This window comes from Parus major, chromosome 14 (genome assembly GCF_001522545.3).
Source record: "Parus major isolate Abel chromosome 14, Parus_major1.1, whole genome shotgun sequence".
NCBI lineage: Eukaryota > Metazoa > Chordata > Aves > Passeriformes > Paridae > Parus > Parus major.
This window is the reverse complement of record NC_031783.1, coordinates 8,301,868-8,328,201: the sequence shown is the minus strand read 5'-3', so window position 1 is coordinate 8,328,201 and position 26,334 is coordinate 8,301,868. Positions and strand designations below refer to the sequence as shown.

The 26,334-nt window shown below is 40.5% G+C and overlaps 1 protein-coding gene across 14 annotated transcripts; it reads right to left on the bottom strand.

The window, feature by feature from the left end:
• Positions 1 to 34: 34 nt before the first annotated feature.
• On the bottom strand, positions 35 to 22,875 carry TMC5 (transmembrane channel like 5). Of its 14 annotated transcripts, none has more exons than XM_033517824.1 (23): positions 22,783 to 22,875; positions 16,511 to 16,672; positions 15,785 to 15,963; positions 15,302 to 15,406; positions 14,482 to 14,574; positions 13,633 to 13,732; positions 12,966 to 13,056; positions 12,409 to 12,657; positions 12,113 to 12,264; positions 11,437 to 11,581; positions 10,735 to 10,890; positions 10,038 to 10,204; positions 9,318 to 9,396; positions 8,856 to 8,953; positions 7,090 to 7,185; positions 6,454 to 6,529; positions 5,722 to 5,855; positions 4,381 to 4,554; positions 3,925 to 4,003; positions 3,504 to 3,596; positions 2,355 to 2,456; positions 2,016 to 2,061; positions 35 to 466 (listed from the first exon to the last, which is right to left on the bottom strand). In XM_033517824.1, the coding sequence occupies exons 2-23, from the start codon at positions 16,582 to 16,584 to the stop codon at positions 417 to 419; spliced, it is 2,538 nt and encodes an 845-aa protein (XP_033373715.1). In that variant the 5' UTR covers positions 16,585 to 16,672; positions 22,783 to 22,875; the 3' UTR covers positions 35 to 416. The 14 variants fall into 14 exon arrangements, 12 of the variants coding, with proteins under 12 accessions (XP_033373715.1, XP_033373719.1, XP_015497991.1 ...); XM_015642505.2 differs by lacking the exon at positions 35 to 466 and adding an exon at positions 954 to 1,517; XM_015642509.2 differs by lacking the exon at positions 35 to 466 and adding an exon at positions 954 to 1,481.
• Between the last annotated feature and the right edge of the window lie 3,459 nt (positions 22,876 to 26,334).

Here is a 26,334-nt window from a genome sequence, read left to right as displayed (position 1 = left end):
AATTGTCCCAAACAGGGAAAATCCAAACTTGTGGAATATCACAGATTCATATGCTAGGACCTGCCAGGGGGGATGGATTTTTTATTTGTATCCTGAGCCCCATCCGAGCACAAGGAAGCCCAAAGAAGGTGCTTTTCCCTGTCAGGATGAGAAAAGCCTCTTCCGTTTGTTCACTCACCCCCCAGCACTGCAGAAGCACCAATCTCAGCCTCCTGGTGCACATCCTACAGAATGTGTAGGTTTATGTCCAGATGCTGTCCTGCCCCTTCCTGAGTCCTGTGGCCTCTGCTGTTACTGCTGAGCCCAGCAGAGGCTCCCCCCTGAAGGGCAAATGACTCTTTGTGGCAAATGGCCCTTGCTCCAAAGGTCCAGCTGTTGTTGCTGCTTGAGTTTCTGGCACTGCTGAGTCACCATCCTCACTGCAAACACCGGGTCCATGTCCAATGCCCACAGCCAGACTCCACAGCTGTATGTGCAGGGAAACAAAATTGAATCTCTGCTCTTGCACTGTGGAGTTTGTCCTTTCTCATGTGCCTGTGGTGGCTGGGTTTGGGTTGTCTTTAGCCTAAATTATGGGCAAGAGGATGTGCCTCATTCCAGAGCAACAAGGGAGGAAAAAAGCAGGCACTAGTAGAAAATGAGCTAAACAAAACAAAAAATTATCATGGTGGTGGCAAAGTTGTGGCTTTGAATAAAAAGCAATTGCATCAAATCTCAGCCATATATGATAAAAAAATAAATCTTACTTCTGCTAATTCCAATCAGTCCTTTATAGGAAAAGATGTATAAACTTTCAGTTTACAAGCAATAGTTTTACACAGATGAGAATTTGCTAAGTAGTTACTCTTAGTTCTGATGGCTTCACCAAAGCTGCTCTTAAGTGACTAATAAACTAAAAGTGGCCCAGGAAAATTAACCCCGTTCACACAAATTATGTCACAGCCATTACAAGGTCTCAGTCATTAAAAACAACTGCACTTTAATATACTTCTGTTTATTTGACCAATACTGCAGGTTTGGTTTAGATCAAAACATTGTTTTAGATTTAAACAATGTAACTGTTAGAAAAATATTTTTAAAACAGAACTTTTGCTTACAGTTAGGCACAAGTTTCCTTATATTTAGTCAACAACACGTAGTCAGCTGTGGAGGGAGCCTTAATGCACCGAGGTGATGCCAGTCCTGAGGGAAGGATACCACTGCTGCAAAACAACCTCAACAGGTGGATATTCCCTAACACAGTAAAAAAAACAAGTCCTGATGCATTTTGCAATCTGTTCTATTATTTTTTCTTCCATTTAGATGTAAAATAGATATTTGGGTGATTCTTTCAGTCATTAATGCAACAGAGGATGGCTTTCTGCAGACAGTGCCTTCACTGGGTGCTGCTCAGGGCTGAAATCCTCCGCTGTCCTCCACCAGCGCCTCTTCCCTGGCGCGCAGGGCGAGCGCCATGGCCCGGGCAGCGCTGGGCTCCTGCCCTGCTCCCCGCAAGGCAAACAGCATTAATCGTGCTGCTGGGGACAAGAACCCCAGCAGAACACCCCTTCAGGCATCTCATCTGTCAAGTTCTTGGGATGAACTTCCATGTAAGTTCATACTACCACCAGGATCCCATAGCTTTATTTTATTTTGAGCATGATGCTCTCAGGTTCTATAGCATTAGTGACCTGAGATTCACACCAAGATGTGAAGTCTGTTTCTAACGGGATTTAAAGTTTTGTCTGTCTGTTGGGTGCTTCCATAAGACAAAATGGCTTGTTTACCCAGCAATTTCACTCTCTACACAGAAGCTGGTGGTCAGTCTTTAGAAGTCACCAACACCAGAACAAGCTACCAAAAAGCACAACCTCTAGAAAATATTCAGCCCAGAAGCCCAGTCATTTTGTTTTTTCTTTACACAAGATGCTAAAATGCTGTGTCCCTGACATGCAGCTGTCACACACTGTGTACATCAAACATTTTTACTGAGCTGAATTTTTAAGAGCTTTCTATGTTTCATCTTAGTTGCTTACCTGGTATAAAGTCACTGCTGCTCAAGATCTCAGCAGAAAAGGGATGCTGAAAACAAAATTCACCAACAGGTTTAGGTCATGATTTCCTTCCCATGTGTGTTATCTTGTGTTTGAAAAGATAACAGTTATCAGTAACAAAACCATACTCTCCAAGTCTTGAGCAAGTTTGTGATTATGAGTGTTCAGTAGCTATTCTGATCACATTTTTATATCTGTTCAAGTTAATCTTTAAAGTTGTTTCCATGCATACAGGACTTTGCTACACATACACCCATCACCTATGTCATGCCCCAGATTCTATTTAGGGGAATCTACATTTCCCTCTTTTGACCATCTCACCTCATCGTAGGATGTGTTTTGGTTTGTTTCAAATGCCCTTCCTGGGTGGCCTGGCACCTCCTGGGCAGGTTGCCTGGAGGGGTGGTATGAAGAGGAGCTTCTCTGAAAAACAGTATTTGGCATCAGCAGTCTGTGTTCTGGCTTCCAGCTGTGACTGTATGGTCAGCACTGCTCATCTCCCTTGTCTCAGGGAGATGGCCTTTCCACTAAATCCACAATGAGGTCATTCTGGCATCTCCTTCTGAAATCCAACATTAACAACTACAAGAACATCCACACTTGGTAGGTAACCAAATCTCCCTCTCAGGAGTCCCACTCGTGACACTCAACACAGGGACAGGTTGAAAATCCCCAGCACATAGAAAATGCCCATTCATATTCAGCTTATCTCTTTACAGTCAATATTTATTTGTATTATCTCACATATATTTATAGTTAACAAGAGATCAATGTCAATTATTTTTTCATTTATATAATCATTTTAAGTCATACAGGGGAATTTGTTTTTTGGGAGGAAGGAGAGGAACGTAACAAACACTTTTTCTCTATCAGTATGTAGATCAAGGAGGTTTTACTCAACCCAAGTAAAAATCCAGACAGGACCTATATGTCCTCATTTTAACACTAATTTGGTGGCTCAGCAGGCAGGACTGCCTTGAAAAATAAATTTAAGTTTAGGACAATAGATGTCTATCAGTGTTGTATGGGATTTAAAATGGGGTTAGGTCAAAGCACTCTGTTTTACCTCAACTGAAAATAACCACAAATCATAACCCCTTAAGGAAATCCATAGCCAGGGAGGAAGGCAGCCTCCTTGTTAGCTTAGGCAAGGTTCAAGTGTGACCAAACCCTTTGGTGACCATCACTGCACATGAACATTAAACGTTTTCTTGAAGTTTCATAACCATAAATTATGTCTGGTGAGGGTAAGGACTTTCCTATATCCTTATCAGGTTGAATTCCAGCATGGAACAAACAGTTAGGGACCTTTCACAGCATCCTTTTGCTGTCTGGAATTAAGCAGTAAACATTTAGATGAAGTTTTAAGTACAGAGTTTTCCCAAACCAGCAGCCTGTTTGCACAGCTGGAGGAGCCCCATGGAACCCTACCAAGTAATTAAAGAGGAGAAGCTGAGCAGTCACACTGACCTGCTGGCCTGTTCCTCCCCGTGCAGATGAGCTTCGTTTTGCCCTTTGCTCTGCCTGTAGCTTTTTGCGCAGAAACATCTTATCTTTTCCTGCCTGTAGTCAAGACATATTTGATCATTAGCTGGAATGCATTAATTATCCTTGAGAGGCTCAAGGCCTGTAAGTAACTGGTGATCAAAAAAATTCCCTCTATTCTAAAATAATCTGTCTGCAGAGGGAGCTGCAGCAGCACATCTTGAAGATAAAATTCTTTTGCTACAACTTTTTTTGGTTAAATTTCCCTGCAACTCCCATGGGGAAGGACTCCCACCCTTCCTTTGCACAGTTTTAGGAAAAATAGGTTACAGCCCCACAAAGCTGGATGAGACAATCAACATAGAAGCCAAATAATACAAAAGATACAGCTGAAAGCCAAACTTACATTATTAATTTGCTTAAGTAAGAGTTTGGTCATGGTCTTTCTTCCTCGTATTATTTGCAAATAAAGATAAGTAAAAATTCTAAACAAAATAAAACAAAAAATGGTCCAACATGAGCATTTAATTCTAGTCAGTGTCAAGATAGAAATGTATATTGTTCATTTTAACCCATTAAAAGACACACTTCTCTATATACACACACACACAAAATAGATATATTCAATTACACAAGGAATGGCAAACACATGGATTTGCTTAAAACATGGCAAATGCATGAAATTGCTTAAAACATTATTTTGGAAAAGACACAAATTTATGGACTTGTATTCAAGGTGAGAGGTATATTTAAGTGAGTCAACAATACAAGATGCATTTCAGATAACATAGAATGACTCTGTCATCGCCAGTTTTTTCCACTTAAGGCCTTTTTCTGGTTCTTTTCATTAGCAGATACTTACAGTACAAAAGTAGAGAGGATGAAGAAGAAAAGTTCATTTGTAATTAAGTTATGATAGACCCACACTACCCATTTTGAGGCAGTGTATCTTTCCAGTATTTGTATCCACTCAGTGACTGCAGCATACATAGAAGACAATCCTCTGAAAGGACCACATTCTTCTGAAGGTTTTAACCTGAGAGTGTGATAAAACAGCTACTTACAACTTCATATGTTAACCAGTCAGTTAGTTAATACTGTGATTTTTGCACTTCAAGATGCTCCTCAGTTTTCTATAGCCCTCTACTGTCTTTGGAACTCTGAGGGTACTTCCATGATCTGTATTTCATTTTTAACTTGTGTCCCTCTCCAGCCATTAAATGCCCACCCCAGAGTTTGCAATGAGATACAAGTCCTTGCTGCAATGGATCACTACCAAGCCCTGTAAGCACAATCTTAACATAAATAGAACATGTCAATAATCTGCTACAGGAAATTGAAAAACTGTATTTTTTTAACATTTCATCACAAGGAACCATCATTTCACCTTGTCTTCAGGGACATGAGTCGCTGCAGATCTTCAGTAACAACAGAATATGGTGAAATGAAGCAGCACATTATTAGAATTAACATTTTCAGGTAGACTGAAATACAGTGTTTGTTTTGATACTGAACCACTCCAGAGAGTCTGAAATTCCCACTTGCCATCTGGAAATGATGGCTCTGATAGCTTTCATATCACCTGGTTTCATGTGCAGTCCCCTGTCTCACTAAATACCGAAATCATGTTTCTGACTATTGTCAAGAGAAAAGCATATCCATGCTGCCCTCCTTCCTGTGACCAAAGTAACACACACAAAGCCAAAGAAGCTTTAAAATATTGGTAACAACCCAGATGCATTATTACAGAGTCAGCACTGCCTGCAGAAAGAACCTCTGAAGTTCATAAATAATCCAGAAGCTGACCTCAACTGAGTTTTCCCTGAACTGAAACACTGAGGAGTTTCTCTGCTGCAGACCCAGAATCATCTATACTAGAAGTAAGCTAGGAACTAGGACTTGGTCACAAACTTTTTCAAGAGGAGGAAAAGTAAAATTTGATGCATTTAAATAGGAATCCAAAACTTCAAAGCAACTTTGTTTCTCCTGTCACTTTCTCCTGGGCCAAGTTACTCAGTGAGCCACATTCTCACAAGCTCACAGAGCAAGTCTTGTTTTCGGAATACAGAACATCTCATGAACACCTGAAACCTTCCACCGGCAATTAATATAAATTCTTTTATAGAGAAATGCAGACTCCTCTGCCTGGTGTCAGGTCACACAGCATAATTTAGTAGCCCTTAATGCCAGTGATCTTCCATACCTCCAGACAGTGACTCCAATGACAGACAGGACTCCAAGGAAGGAAGGACAAACCAGCAGGAAAATGAAGGATGTCATCATTTGAGCAGTTCTCCACACTTTGCGAGGGGGCTGGCAATTCCTCATCAGGCTGACCTTTAAAGAGATGAACACACTTTAGGATGCTGTTACCTGCCACTTCAACTTGGTTTAAGTCAATCCCACTGAAATTGCTGAAAGCATCTATCAGGAGTTTACAAGAACAACTTTTATGTGCATTTAATAGATACAGTGTCATTTTAGAAAACTTCAAGAATATAGTCTTAAAACAATAAGAGGCAAAAGGAGGTTCTGATGGGTTCTTCAGAAGTCTGTTGGGTAGAGTTTGCTTTTGTAGCATATGCAAACTCATGGTTTAGGGAAATTTGAATCCATCTTTCTACCTACAGCTTTGCTCTTCTACATTCAACACTACAAACTGCTTCGTGACCCAACAAACAACTTATCATCTGGTCATACTACTAAGACAAAGAATTCTGAAAAGAAGATATTTCTGCCATGATCTTTAGCTGAATCACCCTGCTTACACCTAGATAACTTCAAAGAGGGGAGTTGATGGAAAGTAACTGGGAGGCCAAAGGCACAACCACAGGCTGAGTGTCTGTACTGACATATGCACTTGTCCACTGCTAGTTCTCCAGCCTTTAATTTTACTGCTTTATTATTTATGATGAATACATATGAAGTTTGTTACCTTTTTCACAAAAAATACTATAAAAAATGCTATCATCTGGATACCAGGCAACAGAGGTGAGAACAGGATACCAATCCTACAAGAAAGGATTTATAGAAGAAAAAAGTTACATCTTCACTATTCACCATTCAGTTCTCAGTGCACTGAAAGCAGAAAAATACCACAATAACATCATGTACAGATAGTGTGGAATTATATGGAAATGTGATTTTGTTACCCTTGATCCTCTAGCAATAAGTCCACCTTGGAAAATATGGAATTTTAAACACACATCTACGTACAGATCTGCAGAATCCTCTTATAATCGGAGTAACATACTCATTCTTGGAAATAAGCCATCTTTTCCAGCATTTAATACTGAGACAAGAGCACCATCCCAGTGGGGAAGTAAACAAAACTCCAGGATATTCCTGCAGGAACCTATCAGGTTTCTCCCACACCTGGTGGCCACTGGGTAAACTACTGACTGAAGTTATTGTTACTGCCTACATAATTACTTTGGCAAGTCACAATCCTTACCAAAGGCACTGAACAGCTCATCTCCCAGTCATTTATTATCCTGTTTCTGAGAATAAGATTTTTTTCCATTGTAGTTCTATGTGCAAATGAAGTTATGGCTGTAAATTGAACACTTACCAGGTCAAAGTCTGTGCATAGATCAAATCTAAAACGTTTCGTCCAATATCAAATTCTGGCAGCCCCAGGTTCATGCAGACTGTAGTTCCAATAATTCTGGGGGTGGGGGGTAAACCAAAAACTATAGCACAATAGCATTTGCTAAATGATAAAGTCATCTGTAGAAATCCCTGTAAATGACCTTCTGAATATGAGCATCAAGGACAAATTATTTAGAGGCTGCATTAGTGTCATGCAAAGCAGTCACAGCTCATTCATTCAATAGCTCAGCAAAAATGAAACAATTAGGCAAAAAAAAAAAATTCCTGTAAAACAAAACAGGGTTGAAGTAAGACCTAGTATATATTTCATCCAATTGAAACAGAAAACCAACAAGGATTTCTTACTGTATCAGGACATATCTATACTATAGCAATTACTTGTTACTTTAAGCACAAGTATCCTTGTGCTTAAGCAGCTGAAATGTCAAGGGGCTTCAGTATAAAACCATAACAGCTTTTTCAGGTCCTGAGAATTTTCAGCCTCAATAAAAAAAGAAAGACATTTGTACACTGATACTCTTAATGTACCCTCAAAAGTACATCCTACTTCAAACTAACTGAGGTTGCAAGGAGCTGAAACAGACAGGTAAGCAAGTACTGAGAGGATTCCTACTGAGGACCAACAATCCCTTTTAGTCACCTCATTTTTCCTGAGCTGGGGAGACTCAGCTTTTTGCTTGATGTAGCAAAAGCAGTAAACATTTTGGTAACAATCACATCTTGATAACACCTTATCAACTGCATCATCAACAGCTTGGCTTTCAGGAGGTTACTCTGAGCACAAAATATTAAATACAAGCAATTGTACTTTTAACCTTTCACAAGCCTACGTCAGGTGCTTTTGCCCAGCTTAGGAGAGACCATTCATCACAGCTGACATTGCACTTTTAGTTCTGTGACCTTTTGCTGGGAGGTGGTTTCCTATTGAACACAACAAGAACAGGAGATTAAAGTATACTGGCAAGAGCCATGGAGAAAAAGTCTTCAAGAGCTTCTCAACATTGTTTTGTATTAATTCAACAGAAAGTTAACAAAGCCCTACCTTGTAAACCAGTCTTGTTCAAATCATGGACAGAGAACAAATAATGGATCTCTCTGCACAAAAGTATGGCCAGGGATCTAAATGCTCTGTAGAGCTGGCAAGCACTTAAATACTGCCTAAGCCATAAGTAATGTTTGGCACTAGGAAGGTTCACACAGCAGATGTTAGAAGTAAATAATTTTTTCCTTATATACAGAGCTGTATTGACATCCAGTTCACAATACTTTCTCATTTATCATGCTGCAGACCTCCACATTTGAGAGACTCATTATATGCTTAATAAGACTGATAAAATCAGATTTTAAATTTGTGGACACTATAGTAACATAACTAAGAGAGAAAAAAATCACAGTGGGGTACACCAAAGAAAGGCAGTGGCATGTCCATTCTTATGCAGAAAAGAACTTGTTTTCACCTCACTGTCAGGAAATCCATGAGAGCAGAATGTGGCCTCCTCCCTGCGTGTGTTCCATCTCCAGAGGGAGAAAGGACACACTGACCTCCTTCTAAGGAGGAACAGCAATATACACAAAGCATCTACACAGAGACACTGCCTGGTAGGGAAAATCATGGAAACATCAGTGGTGTCACAGCCATGCTTCTGCTGGACTTTTCACACATGGAGAAAACAGATTATATCTTTTGTCAATGAATGCAAACAAGATTAGAAAAGTAGCACTCACCTTCGTAAAAACTCTCCGAAGAAAGAGCCAAGCAAACAAAATATGAAGTCAACTAGAACAAGACGATAGATATCTTGGCCAACCAAAGTTTCCCAGCACTTTAAGAAATAGAAAAAAAAAAAAAACTAAAACCAAAAACATACTAGAAGTTAAAAATTATGTGATTAAAACATTGTTCCCAAATACTCAGGCATCTGAAACTTGATCAAAGATCTGAAAACTTGATCAAATATATTCTAGCAGCCTGGCAAATCATAGCTGACTTCTCAGTGAACAATGCTGCCATCCAGCTGAGACTTGAGCTGGGCCATCCATTTTTTTCTACAGTTGATTTCTCTCAAGTTGCTAATAAAAACTGTTAGGGTAGGAACTCAGTGCTTGTCTTTGCTGAAGCAAGTCTCTTATCCAAATGGTTCCTAACCTGGCACTGTAAGTCAGAGATTTGTGGTTTTGAAACTTTACCTGTGACTGTGAGGTAGCCACAATGTTAAGCCAGTAGTAGCACAGTATTCCAACAATTGACATTTTCAGGATGATATTTCTAAAAAGAAGAAGGAACAATAACTGCACCATCAGCTGGTCCATACCTGAAGGGAGTGATAGCAGGGTGACCATTAGTTATACTTTTTTACCTCCTCTTGGCACTGCAGAGTGCCAGGACTAACAGGAGCTCTCCTGGGAGGTCAGGTGTGGCATTGTTCTATTGTCCTGGCAGAAGGGGAGCTGGGCATGACAACCTTGGCACTGATATCTGTGTAACAGGATGCTGGCTGGGTGTGGGGGCTCCTCAGGGGAGGGAGGGCTGAGGGACACCAGGGGTAGGCAGTGTAAACTCCAGGCATCTGTTTTTAAGGTGAGATGACCTCAATCTTCTTTCTTTTCCCTTCCTTTCCTGGGGAGGGGCCAACAGCCCAGGGGCCATCAAGGACTGGTACAAGCCCAGTGTCACAGTGCACCCACCTGGGAGGGAAACCATTCCTCATCCTCATACAGAGACATAACATCCCAGAAGTTCATGAAAGACAAATGGTTGCTAAGACAAGAGCATACAGAAGCCTTTGGAGAAGATGAATTCTCCACCATAGCTCCCTATTCCCTCCACACCATCCAGACACAGCTTTATATAAAAAGAACTCTGAGAACTTCAGGCCGAAAACACTAAGAGGAGGCAGCAAGAAATACCTGGCAATAGTGACATATATGTGCTGTCCAGGAGTCTGAAACTTCTCCAGGTGCCCGAGCCAGGAGAAGAAGAATGGGATCAATGTGTTGAGGAGAGATACAATCACAGGTAGCACCAACATGGAAGTTTGCCTCTCTAGATCATTTCTATGCCCTTTCATAAACAGCTTAAAGAAGAAAAAAACAATCAAACAACCCAAACTTAGTGCCTTAACCAAAATGCTGCCTCAAGGCGTGTCCACAGCAAAGCCCCCTGGCTCTCCTTCCTGTATGTTCTCAGATTAGAGACTGTCATGTTTTATGGGCCCATGAGTAGCAGCTCAGTGACTCTCTCCCCTTCCCCTAAATTATGTGGGACAAAGGGTGGGAGCCCCAGCTCAAATGCAGTTCCTGGGGGAGTAGGGGCAGGAGAGAAGCAGCTGGGGTTGTTTGTCCCCAGGTCACCAGATGCACTGTCCCTAAGCTGACCATGGGCCCAGGCAAGCAGCTGCTGGAGAGAGGGAGATTTGCTCAGACCCCTCAGGTCCCACTGGGACTATGCCCCAGGCCTTGCAAAGCAGCACTTTAGGTCCAGCAGAATCTGTGTGTTCTCTGGCAGCAACAGCAGCTCTGCTCCCCTGTGCTCCTCCTAGTGAGCAGACCAGTGCTCGTGCTCAGTGTGAAACACCTATGTGAAAAATACAAATCCTGGCCTTACCTCGAGGTTATTAATGGAGAGGAAGTAAACACCAGTGCAAGCAGCTACTGCTGTTCCCAGGGAAGCAACCCAAGCAAGAAGATGAATAGCAAGACGAAGAACTCTCTCCTTTACAGAAAAACTTAGATCTTCTGTGTTTACTTCAGTGAGGTCTTCCTGCAGAGAAACAATTCCTAATGAAGAAGTTCTTAGACAACAGCATAAGGCAAAACTTGTTTCAAGGAACTACCTGAGAAATGGAATGAAAGATTATTGCTCTAGAACTTGGGCAGAGTAATATCCTAGGAACATTTACTGGGCAACTTTGTGTTCCTATCCTAGAAGTCAAGTTTCACAGATAATATTTCTAGCCTGCTTTTTGTTTATAAAATATTTAAATAGCAGGAAGGAGAGAAAACAGAAGAAATATTCTGTATAGCAAATATTTAGCACTCACAGAAACTCATTCAATAGAACAGAAGCATACAAATATTTATATGTAGCTTAAACAGAAAAGGAAAACAAGTAGCTAAGCCAATGCCAGGAGCTCAGACCAAATGAAACTCAGGAAGCCAGGAAGATTTAAATCTCTTATGCACAGAACTAGCATGCTTGTGTCACTCTGCCAGAGACTTGTATGTGCACACACAAATTTGTATGCACAATTAAGTCTCTAGAAGAATGACTCATGCACATTAATTTTGTACCTCCTGTGGTTTGTACCTTTATTTGTGTGTGGAGATTCTTCTGTTTCAGCTTCACAGCTTTTTCATTAGTTATATTGAAGTCCCAAATGCAGAGCAACTTGCTGACATTCATAGAAAATACCTTAGGGTTAGTGAAGTTCCTGGAGAAGAATTTTAGCATGCTGCAATGAAAATTAAATTGGTCAGATGTGTAACAGGGAAATTCATCAAGTCTGTACAGCAGGGCAAGGAGGGAGATTTGTCAGCTTTTCCATCCCACCACAAGATTACTGGACCTAAGTCAGAGTATGTCACATACAACAATGTGGAAAATAAATTTTAATGTAAGAAACTCTAGCATTTCCATCTTGAGATTGTTGCTAACAATCTTTGGCCTCTGGAAGGCCACATCAATAAGAAAAAATGTTAGGAGCAACAGCTTAAAAAAGGGGATCACAATATTTCCAGTTTGAAGTGGGATTCTCTGTATGTCCCTTACTATTTTGCAGTTATTTTTAATTTCTGTAATAAAGGTTTGATTCCTGAAGACTTGTCTTTTGAGCAGAAATTTCTACTTAAACTTTACACGTGTAAATGAAGACTTACAGAAATGTACTCAAGTAATTATTACTTCTGTTGACAGGATGGGGTTTTTTATTGTGTGGCTATTTTCCACTGAATAGAAGAGAAATAGGAATTCAGAGTCAGTTTACCTGAACAACAAGATAAGAAAACAGATGACAAAATATATTCCAACAGTGAAAATATAGGCCAGCTGCATGTTGTAAGATGAACCATTCTCTGTTTTACTGATTGTAGCATTGGTATAAAAGCCATAGTAGAGCACTGTTTGTTGAAAATAACCCTGAAAAGACAAGGACATCGATCAGAATATTTTCTACCACCTCCACGGTGGAAAGCATCATCATCTGAAGAACAATTACTGGAGGTGGGAGCTGTCCTATACCTTATCATGAAATTACAGGTGTGATTAAATTTAACTACTTACAGCTCCAGTGAGCAGCTCCAGGCCCGTGAATGAAAGGTTATTTGGTTCTGCTGCAAGAAACTGAGGAATTGTGATGAAACCAAAGTTTATGAGGAATGAGAAGATGTTAAAATTTAGCAGCCACGTCAAGAAAACGAAGTAGGAAAGAACACTTGTTCCAAATTCAGCACCAATGATCTTCAGAGTCTTGTGCCATACCCGCAGTTGGTGAAAATATTCCGAAAGGGTATTTCCAAATCGCCGAAATGGCTGAAAGGAAAAAGAGGAGAGATGAATCTCAGCAAGTAAACAGGACTCAATTTCACATAATAAAGTTTCACATTTTAATGTTACAGTCTCATTTAGATGTTAAGAATGGATTTGCCCCACTCCATGTACCATAAGATGGTTAACTGGTGCTACTGCAGTGCAAGTCATTATTAACGAACACTGCAGCAATTAACTGGATCTTTGGTAAGTAACATGAAGCAGGACACCAGATTCCTCTGGAGACAGTGGTAACATTGCAGCTAGAGTGGGTTGCTCTGTTGTGACTGACAGAAGTTTCTGGCACTTACCACTGCTGCTCCCTGCAGATACTGTCTACAGCAGGAAGGCTGAGCACCACGGTGACTTGATCTTTTTGTTATTTCTTTAAGAACTTTATTTCTGTGGAAGAGCAGGGCAGGGGTGACAAGCATTATAGTATGAGCTGTAATTGAATCGAGAAGCCAAAGAAGATGTTGCAAATATAATTTCACCCCTGTGTACATGAACAGAATTAGTACAACACAGAGATGTTCTCACTGATTCATTTTATATTAGCTGATACCTTGGCTCCTGTCCCTGCTATGACAGCATATTCTAACCCCTCCAGTAACTCACCCTGGCAGCAGAATTTAAATTTATTTTGTGTGGAGACAAATGGATGGTTGAGATAATGCTGTCTCCTCTCCATTTTCAATGACCAACATCCCAGTTTCCTTTGAAAATAAATCTCAGGTCATCATTTATAACTAAATCTCAGGACCTTGATTTTCTGTTTTATATTACCATAGAGATTCTTCTCATCTCTATCTGTTAAATTATTTTCTCTTGCAAGATATTAACTTTTTAAAAGTGCATTAAAAAGTTCTTTGTCATAAAGTGATAAACCAAAGCTCAGCAAATGGCAAACCCCCATAACTGATAGCTAGATGTTATTAGAAGTAAATGTTTTTAAAACTAAACAGATAAACTTTCTACCTGATCTCTCTCTTTTTTCCCATGGTCTCTGGCATCTTCTGGATTGCTTTCATCCTTTCATTGGTGGACATACTTGCAAGACTTTCAACTAAATCTTCCTCTGCATCAAACCCATGCAAAAACCAAAATTGGGGAATAAGAATACAGTCATTTTTATACACAGCCTGAAGTGGATATAACAATATCCCCTATTCACACTGCTACCAAGATGTGAAAGCTGAGACTTAATAATATTGTCCAGAATATTTTCAGTTCCCTCAGAATTCTAATCAGATGCAAGAAAGTAGTTCAATAATGTTCACTGAAAGAGCTACAATATAAAGGAAAATAAAATACTGACAAGACTCCAAGATTCTGGTCCATTGCTTAAACATTGTTTGATAGTTACACTTCTGTGATGCTGCATATTGATTTGAAAGATAAACTTGCTTTTTTTCTTCTGTAATTTTAGCTGATGTTAGTGCCCATATTTAGCACTACCTATGCCACAGACACATCTCTATGACCTGACAATCAGGCTGCTTCTGCATAGTTGGAATTTGATGCTAATTCCAGACACAGTGGCTAAAAGCAATCTATTAGCTGGTCAAATAAATTCTAATAAAGAGCTTAGCATTTCTTTCTACAATTTAACACCTTCATACTACTCTGCATTTCACTTATCAGGGGATTTGAGTGTGTTAGGAGAGGAAAAAAGATTAATCACTACCATAACACAAACCTAAGTTGTCCCTATAACCACAGAAGGACTGTACCCACAATTCTGGTGAGAAACTAAGAGCAGCATCAACCACACCCATCCTTGTAGAAGATACTGTCAAATATTGAACCACTTATCTAAACCCCTACCTTTACTGCAGGCTGGATCTGTTTCCAGTGTGCTGGAAGAAGACATGAAGATCTCATCAGGTGGTCTTCGGTTGCGTCTCCGAATGAAGCTGTCTAAATAGCATGCATTCTTTAGGAAGCCCAGATAGTCCTGACAATTTGACTTAAGAAATTCAAATTTCACTTTTGCAAGAACAAGTTAAAAGTCAATCTCACTAATTTCATGCAAGCACACTCCCCCACTCACTTCTTTCCTGGTTGTCTTTGACAACCACAAGCACTTTTTCAGGTAAGTGCTGGAAAAGATGAACTGAGCCCAGTCTTTAGCTGTCATGGAGAACTCCATCTAAGCCATTCACAAATGTACACATTCATTATTCAAGACTTTCTTCCTAGAAGACAAAGCCTATCTTTAAAAATCCTTCCCCTGCCTTCAGGACAGCATTTTAGAATCATACTCCATCATGCTAAGTAAGTTATATGGGCCAAACTCTTATTTCCCTGGGGCCAAAATGCAGCTGCTCTCTCCACCTCCTTTCATCCACTTATTCAAATGCAGGTGACTACACTCCTTAAAAGCATCTGCCCTCCAGCCATGACACAAATGTAGCTGTTTAGCTACAGCTTTCCTTGCCTGGCCTTCCCAGTAAGCTAATGGCCAGTCCCAGTGTCACATCCCAGTGTGAAGCTCAGCTCTCTGATGTGGAAGGACCCCATTTATGACTCCTTTTATTATGTGAAGGTATTCATACCTGAACAAGAAGGCTTTAAAATATTTATTAGTATTATTTTATGGAGGGTAAGATTGGCATGCAATATTGTGATGTACCACAATCCTTACCTTCTGATCCACTGGAAATTCCATGAGTATAGGGATAATCCAGCAGATGGAGGGTAGAATGTCGGGTGTAAATCAGTTCTGGCTCAGACTCAAAGGAAATACTGTCTGTTGAAGGGAACCAGAGTTACACAAAGTTGCAAACTTCTATGGGCTATTTAAAGACACAGAATGCCAACCCTATGACAAAATCCAGATCAACTGCCAACACAGCAACCTATTCCCAACAAAATTCCCATATTCCACTCCAATATACATCCTAGTACTCAACAACTTACTCAGTCCATACAAGACAATATTTATTGATCTGGTAATACAACAGACAATCCATGGATTTGCTAATAAAATACCTGAACTGCTTAAAAAAAAATGAAGCTAAAATATTTACAGAGTTGAGCTTTGCAGAGCTGCAGGACTCCCTCGTGGCACAGCCAACTGTTATTTGTTCCAGGGATTTTCTAAGCTGGTCACATGAGAACTACGTACCTGTGAAATTTCCATATGGACTGGGTAAATCCTGGCTGTAGTCAGAGCCAGGTCCCAGGGAGGCCATTGGGATGGCCACAGGGTAGTTCTGCTCCCTCCCTCTGTGTTCTCCATAGGAACCGTGCAGCGATGAATCATAAGGAGTTTGGTGAGAGAATGGATTCCTTTGAGAGCTCCCTCTGTGTAAGCAATAAAAAAGAAAACCCTGACAATCAGAAAAACCCTCAATAGGTATCCTGAATAATTTGCTACCTATTCTTATCAAATTTAAGTATATTATAAAACAAATTGTGATACTGAGAGGTATTTTGTATTTAGAACTTCAACACTGTAATTCTGACTTGGTCATCAAATGAATTAGGAAGGCTAAAATTTTCTCTGCCTGAAGCTAGCTTAGACTCTTAACTAAACAGGAATACCTGCTTGGCAAACAAAGATATCCAAGGTTATAGCCCATTGTGAAAATTACTGGAACTAAAAAATATGTGCAACATTATGACATGAATAAATTTAGCTGAAATTTATCCAACATGTAAAAAGTAAACAGACCATTTCCCTGAATGCTGTCTTCCTGGAAAGAGTTTTAAAAATATGTTTGAGAATGAAAGCATAAAGGAGGGATTAAAATAAATCCACAAACTAAAACTCCAGAGAAGAAGTATCTTCTGCATATAAATAACCTTATTTCTTATGGCACAGTCACACAGTAAAATAAAATAAACTCACCTTCTATCAATTTCCAATGTCTCTGAGAAGTGGTAGTCTGGATTTTCAAAGGCTTCATTGTAATGATAATGCATGACAAGTCTTTGATTTGAAGGATGAAATCTTCCTTATTTTTGTCTCTACTGCTTCATTAATATGTTAATGGAAAGACTGATTAGAGACCTGATTACAAAACAGATGCAGGTACATAAAAATTAAAAGGAAGGAACTCCACTTGAGCAACTCAGAAGATTCTGCTGTTCTACTAACAAATAACATGAAACAGTATAAATCAGCAGTGGTTGTAGCTTCATCACCATTGAGAAATCGGGGCCCACCAGAAGTTGCAGGTCAAATAGGAACTCATATTTCTCTATAGTTAAGTCTCTCCAAGCCTGTGAGACTGCAATGTCAGAAGTTTTCCTAGCACTAATGAGGCCAGGCTTTAGAAGCATGTCAAAACATTAAGAAAAAAGATTTAAGTCCTCTCTCTCCTCCTTAAACAGCAAAAGCCAAATGAGCCAATTTTCTCAAAAAAAAAAAAAAATCATACATTTCCAAAACTAAAAAGGTGAAGCCTTCTCTTTTCCTTGCTAGCAGCACATCTCTAAGCCTTAGTTGTGAGTAAGGGACCTGCAGGACAGTGGCTTTGTACAGAGCTGACAACATCTAGAGACTCATTCTTAATGAGGACTCTTCTACTGGTTTAATCCTCAGTCCTTTAAATAGGCCTGGTTTTAGATTTCTCACAGACTGACCCATTTGAATCTTAAACAAGCCAGACTTAGTCAGAATTTATTGAATGGGAGTCCTCATGAGTCAGTAAAAAGGGAATGTTACATTAGAAAAACAGAATACAAATTAAACAGGCAATTTTTGCAATTAATCAAAAATCATACTCAAAATAAAAAAGAAATTATTTTTAGCATTTGTTCTTAAAGGCACCCTGCAAGTTTCCTAAGCTGGCAAGCTATTCCACAGCAGGGAAGGAAAAAAATAAACTATAAAGGGCACAGCCAGCAAAACCCATCAAACCCTATTTTTATTTCAGCTCCATTCCTGGGAAAAGCAGAGTTGAATCTCTTTCAACAGTAGAGTCTCAACAAACTTCTTTATTTGCAGTGGATTTTATTTGTGATATTTACTGCAGCAAAGAATTTTATTAAAAGTATCTTCAAAATGGATATTTATATAGTGTCTAGTTTCTGAGGGCTTTTCAAAGTCAAAAAAAATCAAAATCAAGCATCAGCCATCCATATCAGCCAACGTGCTGACATCAACCAAACAGAAGAAACAGATCAGCCTGGCTGGAAAACACATCCAGCATTTCTTTCTCTTATTCATTTGAGAGTCCTTGAGGCTAATCCATAAGGGCTTCCTCAAAAACTCAAAAATGCCCAAGACAGGTTCTCTGTTGGCTCTGTCATTATCCACTTTATTTTCTTTGAGTCTTATGGTACACTGAATGCCAGGATCACTATGAAAATCCACAGGGACACTTACAGGCGAACACTGAACCCAGCATCTGAAAATATCATTTTTTCTCCACTCACCAGGCTTTAAGGACTTGAAATGAATTTTCCATGTATGCTGAGACAAACTAAAATCTGGCCATTACATTTCTGACCAGTCATAGCTCACTAGAAAGAACCCAAAGCAGGTAATGTTCAAACTAAACCATCTCCTTCTTCTTTTCAACCTATGATGGAATGCAACAAATCATAGCTCCAGGAAAAGATAGGACATTTAGACCCAGTTTTTCCTTTAAAAAATTATTTAGAAGGAAAAAAAAATTGCTGGAGGTCAGAGGATATTTGTGAAAGACAGCAGGATCTCGACAAATACTCCCTTTGCAGAGTGGTGTCTGCTTGTGGATTAAATTTTTGTATTTCAGCAAGCAACTTATCTTGCTGAAACAAATCCTGTGCACCTTCTCTGGAGTACAGAAGCGTTTAAGATCAGTGGGTTTAGTGATCATTAATATGTAAATAAGTTAGAAGATCTGTGGAGGGTGAGTGCTTTCCACTTAAATTGTTCAACCCTGTAATGATATAGGTCAGGAAACTCTAGGCAGTGCTTGGAGACTCATACTTCTGGATCATTTCCCAGAAATATTACTGCATTCAAGTCACAGATCAGTGGCCTTGACAAAATATTCCAGGTTAGTTTCATCCCTTCATGTGCAGGTAATGTTCTGCTATAGATACTAATCCTCATGTAGGATATAGTAAGTCAAACATGAATGTCTTGTCAAAATAGTACTTTGTCCTGGCATCAAGTTTCAGGAAAACCACTTTGACCTTCAAGCTCCTTACGTGTAATCCCTCAGTAAAAATGATTTCATGAAGTAAATCCTATTTGCACACATCTTGAAGTGGAATAAAACCAGGGAATTCCAGAACTGCATCATAGATAATAATGTTGTATGAAGGGAATAGAACCCATGGAAGAAGTGATTCAGAAGGCTGAATGTGCTCTATTTCCATAAAGATAGTTTCATTTTGTAGGGTATCACTACGCAGGGCTTCACTGTTATCCAAGTTTTATTCATGAATCCCTGTCCTGTTTAGCATGTTCCTCGCATCTTCACAGTGAAAAAAAAATAAACCAGATTGATTTCTAGAACCCAAAAGTGAGTTTGAGAGACAAGCTGGAGTTTTACATTCTGCATCAGCAGCTGGATTCCAGTACTGATCACTACTCTTCCACTGTCTCAGTCCCAACAGTTTCAACACTTTTGCAACAGACCAGGAAATCCTCTCAGAAAATCTAAAGGGCCTGTGAATTGACACTAATCAAACACTACACTGGAGAAAATCTCATCTCTAATTGATGTGTTAGCAATGGAACCAGCGTGAATCATACACGGAAGCAAAATCCACTTATCTTTACTGCATCTTGCCAAAGTACCCAGCCAGCACCAACAAACACCACCTCTTACAGGCCTCCCATTGTGGTTTTATTGATGTCAGCAGGGTCAATTACAGGAACCAACATCAACTCTGCTGTTTTAGACCTTGAATTCAATTTAGCAACCTAAATTGTGTCTCTGCTACAAGAGATCTTCCCAGTGACAGATGACATGCGGCAGTACTAGAGACTCATTTGCTTACTACTGCATAGTGAGAGATTAAAAAATTGGGAGAGTGACAGCATTCCCCTCACAGCTACCATGCTGCTGTCTCTCCCAACAGCTTGTTGGATTTGGAGCCCAAATGGATTTACTTCCTACTCCTATAGTGCAATAGCACCTACCAGAATCCAGATCCCACTCTCCCCATCCCTCAGCTGCTCCTGGTAAGAGTGGGGTACAGAGAGCAGCCAGACAGAAAGAAGCAGAAGTGTCTGCCTCCAGCTGCTCTTCATTATCATGAGCTCTGCTCCTTATTTACTCTTTATCCATTTTTTTGTACCTACTCACTTTTTTACCTTATCCCTTCTATTTAACATTTCTCTTGTAATTCCCCCACAACATAGTAAGATGACATTATTTTCCTCATGCTCACTTTATTTGCAAGTTAAACCTTTTGTATCACCTGTGGTTGCTTAGATAAAGTTTTTGGGCAAGGACTGCCAGCTACTTTGTGTATGCAATGTCCCAGACAGGTTTCTACTTCTTCACCTGAGTTTAGAAATCTGTATTATAAACATGCTCCAGAAACATCTAAAAAATTGTTACAATATGTAGTTAAATTTTAGTGTCACTTTAGTAAAGTGTTATTAATGTAGGCACATAGAGTTTTTGCATAAAGGGAATGGGTGAAAGTCCAGATACTTCCTTAATTCTCTGAAATTCGCTGTACTCTCCCTAATCTAACACACACATCCCTGCTTCTCCACCCAAAAGGCCCCACAGATATACAATTCCTGTGGACTGAAGTACACTTGACAATGACTTTGGATAATCTGATTCTTTCCCCGAAGGTTCCTTTACAAGCAAATTTCTGTGTTTGCTGCTTTGTTGCTTTTATTCTCCTAACTCTGATCAAAAGGGCAAACTTAATTCATTGGGAAAATCATAAGCACTGAGATATATAACTATTAAAATTAGAGAGTGGGAACTGAAGAGCAAGAACAGTATACTTGGCAGACAGAGACAAGGTTAGCAAGAATAAGAAACAGAACTCTACATTACTTCTTTAACCCTTGAAAAATATTACCTAGCTCATAGTCCGACCCTTAGAGGGAAAAAAGGGCTGAAGCAAGAATCATTTTGTATCAGTGCATTGAGTCTTGTGACTCAGTTTCCAAACTGCAGACTGTCACGTTCTCTGTATTTAGCAGGACTAAATCTTGCCTTGCAAAACAAGTTTTTTAAGTCTATTAACCAACACTATCAGCTACTTCTATATGAAGGAGATAACTTCTTACAAGAAAAAGAAGTGAGTTTTGAGTAGCTGGTTGGAATTAATTTTCTGCTTTCAGTGGAAAGGCAGCCAACAACACCAGGCTTATTAGAAGGTACTGCTTACTAAAGCAATTCTGACTTAAAAGAAAGCTCTGTTTATTCTGCACTTGCAATGGATACCTCTCAACTTGCAACCTGCAAATTGTACTTTAATGAGCAGTATCAGTTACAGGAGTATCAATCACCAGTTTGAGTGGAAAAGCTTATGAAGACTTCACACGTGATTATTTTGGATAATAAACAGGGGTTTACACACACTCAAGGATCTTGGACTGAAAAAGGGTATTGTTCTGTTTGTAATTTCCGGCTTAACTTCCTGTTAGGATATTGTTGTCCTGTTACTATTTACACAAGCAGCATTTAACGGACCCTGAGGGAAAACAAAAAGTTTATCTGACAGAATATTGGGACTACCAAGAAACTAGAACATTGCTAGGGGGAATCAGTCAAAAGAAGAGAACTGGTTTTGCCAAAATCCTTATGTGTAGTTTTCAAATTGTTTGACAAATAATTTCACATAAACAGAATGCTTTTTTTTCCCTGACAAAATCCAGCTCCATTAAAACCCAATGTAGCCTATTAGCATGTTAAGAGTCTATTCTGTAATGAACATACACAACCTACAGACTATACAAGTGGCAATTAGAGACTTTTTCACCAATACATGAAGAGGACACCACTGTAAAGTTCCAGCTCCTCTTATACCTGCCCATATAGCCATACCACACCACCTCAGCACTTTATCACTTTCCAAGGTAAAAAAGTCTTTCTGACCAACTTACCTCAGGGGAAAAAACAACCAACGAAACAAAAAAAGCACCAAAAGACTAAAACCAAAACTACAAAAAAAATAAGAGTTCAATTGCTTTGGCTAAAGTACTGACATATCAGCCCAGCATAGGTGCCATTTCAACTCCATTCCTTAGTACCTGCAGCCTGCTGCTACCCTCATCCTGCCCTAGGGATGTGTCATACAGGCAGGGTCTAACACACATCCACACCTGAACCAGCACACCTTGAACGTGGCTCTGGAGCCACTGACTGGCTGCTTCTGCCACCCAGAGCAGGATCAGGCTGCCGAGGGTGGCAGGGCTGGCAGAGGAGCCAGCGGTGACACTCAGGGGGCGCAGAAATCAGCACAGTTCCCGTCCAGTGCCACTGCTTGCAGGTTTGCTTTCCTAACAGGGCATTAGTAATGACAGAGGCTTAGCAATAAAACCCGGGACATGAAGACTAGGCTTTTAGATGTACGTTAAGTATTCTACACAGAAATGATTCAGCCCTTGTAGGCGAAATAGTAAGTCTGTGTATTTTGAGGGAGTGACAGAGTGAAGGACCACAAAGAACACAAATACTGAAGCCCGAGATTTTCCCCACCCATTTAATACAAATTCCCGTTATTGTAACAGAAAAAACTCACAGCCTGCTACCTGGAAAATACAGTGCCACATCCATTCACTAGCATAGCTAGCAGACACCAACATGCAACCAAAGCGAAATGTCACGCTCTAGGCTGTGATCCCAGCCAGGCTGGTGCCACACCTCAGAGAGAAGTGACACACTAGCTAAATACCTCAAGGAAATGTGGCTGGTTCTCCCACGGGACCAGCCCTTCCAGCTAAAGGCAGGGGAAGCTCGGATGTGACTAAGGGGGCGATAAAGCTGTGAGGCGCCGTTCGTGCAGCAGGGCTGACACCAGGCTCCGGGTACCGCTCTGGGCAGGTGAATTTCAGGGAGCAGAAGCCGAGTACCTCCCTGACATGCCCGCAGTCCGACCCTTACGGTTCCATCATTCGAAATGAGCAGCAGCCGTTTGTAAGCGGCAGGCACCTGCCCAGCCTCGCCGGGACACAGAGCCCCGGAGCTGCCCATCGCGGCTGCTTACCTCGCTCCCTACCTGGCCGCCGGGAGAGGCTGCCCGGCCGCGGCTCTCCCGCTCTGAGTGCCCGGGAGCCGAGCCGAGCCCCGCCCCGCCCGGTACCGCCTACGATCCCCGTGTCGGGGGCCGCTATGGCCACTCCTCCCCTTCCCCTTCCCCGTCCCCGTGCACAGAAATATTCCGCCGGAAAGGAGAGCTGAGGTCCTGCCTGTACAGCTCAAGAGACAGAAAAACAACCCCGCAAGTTCTTTGCTGTTACCTGCCGTGGACACGTTGCTATGTTTCTGTTTGAGCTCCAAGATATTTGCTCTCCTTCTCCCATGAACTTACACATGCTTCTTTTGGCCTGAGATAGCAGCAACCTCACAATAAAAGGAGACAAACAGTTTTCAGACACAGGACGCATTACCTTTATCCCTCGATTAATAATTTGTAGAGCTAAGGGACAATCTTACATTTTTACTTGAATTAAAAGGAGGCTCTCCTAAGGGTGAAAAATTAGTTTGCTCGAGTAGAGAGCATAATCCGCAGTTCCTGGACAGGGAATTTAATACCAACCCTTCCTGAGCTCTGCATGGACCAGAAGGAACTTCTCCTTTAGTCTGACACAGAGATAACGATTTTTCTTGCCTTTCTCCTTTCCCTTCCTTTTCCCATTTCATGCAGAGGTATGAAAAACTACAGACTGGACAAAGCTCCAGCTGAGCACCAGGCAGGGTGCAACACAGAGAAGGCAGCTAAGTGTTGGGGTGGTGCCTCTAACAGGAATTTCTATCCCAGAGCAGCTTAGCAGGGATGCCTGCTTCACCTTCACTCACTCCACTGCAGCTGGACTCAGGGATACCCCAGCACACTACAGTCACTGACAGGGTGTTCCCAGGGCCCTTCCCAAAGGCCAAGGCTCTCCTCTGGAGCAGGAGCATCCTCAAACTGAATGAGGAGCCAAACAGCTGCCACTGGGGTGGGTACAGAGCAGGAAACAGGGTAAGGAAAGGACTGGCTCTGATTCTCATTGCCTTTTTCCTTGTTGTTAATACTGTATAGATTGTAGATCCCCAGCTGCTTTTGTGTTGATATAACCTGTTACACCATTTTTGCATATTTTATCTCCCCAGAAAACCACACATCTTAAAACTTCTACCAACTATACCTGAGTAACTTCTCTGGTCAGCAAGACTAAAAATACAAACAAATGAAAAATACCCCATCAGCCTTTGGATTAATGGCAGCAGGGAACTGGTAATAAATCAATCTGCTCTGTGTTCAGAAACTGTGCTGGTGTAACCGTTGACAATCACTTTTAACAAATGACTAGTGCTTTTCTAGCTCCTGAACTCAGTAAAATGTGTTTATCCTGTACCAGACACATTCTACAGACTTAAGTGAAGTTTTCTAATGCTTCTTTAAGATTACATTTTGCCCAAAGCAACATTCCTGGCATGGCTGCAGAGGACCTGTCTGCAGATCTCCTGTACTGGCCCAGAGCTGCCTGCACAATGCACAGGCCACAGCACAAGGCACTGGGTAGTCAAACATGAGATACCCCCAAAAATTAAAGCAATCACTCCGAAATTCCCTGCATGCTTAGAAGAATTTTTGAGCTGAGGCATGAGGAAGATGAACCATACAAAAGAAAAATTGTCCTGGAAATGGATGGTGTTGTTAAAAGTGACAGATGGATCCAGCATCCTGGGAAAAAAAGAATGTGACATTGGCTCAGCACAGAGATCTTGTGGATAAGGACCATTGGACAAATGTGTACAAGTGGAACTTACTGCACTCCCTGAGTGTGACTGTTGTGCTCTGATCCATTCTCTCCCCCTCAGATTGTCTGTCTTCCTGTTTTTCCACCTGGAATTGCTGTGATCCATAAAATTAGCTGAAACATTTCCAAGTGTCATAAAAGCTTTCTCAATGGAAAAAAAAATAATATTAGAGAATGTTCTCACAAAATTCCTGAGGAAATCAATCTTGTTTTAGTTCCTCCAATCTTTATTTAAATTTGTTCTCATGGGATCATTAACACAATACTTCTCTAGAACGCAGAGTTTCAGAAAGAGTCTAATTAACCTCGAGTGTATTATTCACCTTTCCTCTTTGTATTCTTTGTGGCAAAAAAAGAAACGTAAATAAAAAGTGAAACTGCCACCCCAGATGACATCCCAGGGCAGCTTTACCCCATAAATATTCCTATTTAGGGCCACACAAAGACAGCCCATGCTTGGGTGGCTTCAAAGCATCAGTAGCAGTGAGTACAAATGCACAGTCTTATCCAGTACATGAATCACATGCTCAGCACGAATGCTCAACAACACTACATGATTTTTCAAGAATGCTGCTGAGGGGTTTTATTTTCCATCCACTGAGTTTTTTGGAATGATCAGCTGGGAGTTGTTCAAATGAATTCCATGAAATGTGGCACTCAACCAAGGAACTACGATCACCTGTGCAAATTATATCACTGAGGTGTCCAGCTCTGTTACCGCATCCCGATCCTGCTACACTTTCACAGCATTAGCCTTTGGTATACAAAAAATCCCACCAGCCAAAAACCATCCTGGAGATCTGTGAAAAGGAGAAGGGTAAAAAATAATTTGTCTCTAGAGTGACTTATAGTAGGATAAGGGCAAGTTACAGCTTGATCTCATAAAAAATAGCTAAAAATCCATATTAGTTAGAGAATTATTGAACCATCAAGGCTGGAAGCAACTTTTGAGATCAAGTCCAATTGCCAAAGACAAACCTGCCAGCATGAAGGCAAGAACACCTCCATAGTGTGTTTCTTTGTTTGTTTCTTTTAAGTCATTCAGTGTAATAAGGAAGTTGCTGTGCTTTAATTCCATGTCTCTGTATTTCACAACAATTCCCCTTAAGATATACCTTTCACCTCTGCTGGTAACACAGATTACAAACATGTACATCTAAATTACTTTGAGAACTTTTATTTTTATCAACAACTTTTTATGGTTTTATTATAAAAACAGATTACCCACATAGATTCTTATTGCTAGCAGTTTGAAAATCACATACCTGAACTGATGACACACAGCTAACAGAAGCATGCTCATTTGTGTCTGATTCAGCATTCTGAAGCCTAGTAATGACTTATTTTTAAAACTATTGCAGAAAGTGCATGAAGAATGTTCAGAAAAAGCTGGTTATCTTTTAACTATCAGTAGAATAAAGTAAGGAAGGGTAGAAATTATTTTTTCCTCCACCACGTAAGGCTTTTGAGACTTCTAGGGGTATCATTTCCTTATTTGTCACACATGCTATTATTTTCAAACGAAAGGCATTTGAATCAGAATTGTTCCAAGAAATAAGTCTCTCTGAGAAGTTTACTAGAAATTCACACGAAACCCACCCTTGCTCACAGATGGGGAAAAAAAGATTCAGCATCTACTGACTTTACTTGCTTCAGTTCACACCAAGTTTTCACATTCAAGAGTAAAGCTGTGTTTCCGCTGCAGCCTGGTCCACTGGAGAATAGAATAAGCTGTGAGTTTGGGCTCGTGACCCAATGAAAGTTGGCCAAGTATTGGAATTTGTAAGTTTTTA

Bases quoted from the DNA above. Each gene is read 5' to 3' on its own strand.
- TMC5 (XM_015642505.2), bottom strand. From the start codon at position 16,584: ATGCATTATCATTACAATGAAGCCTTTGAAAATCCAGACTACCACTTC. The intron at 10,891-11,436 runs GTACAAACCACA...GTTTCTCTGCAG, and splicing joins ATCTCCACACACAAATAAAG to GAAGACCTCACTGAAGTAAA. The intron at 4,004-4,380 runs GTAAGTATCTGC...TATTTTGTTTAG, and splicing joins ATCCTCTCTACTTTTGTACT to AATTTTTACTTATCTTTATT.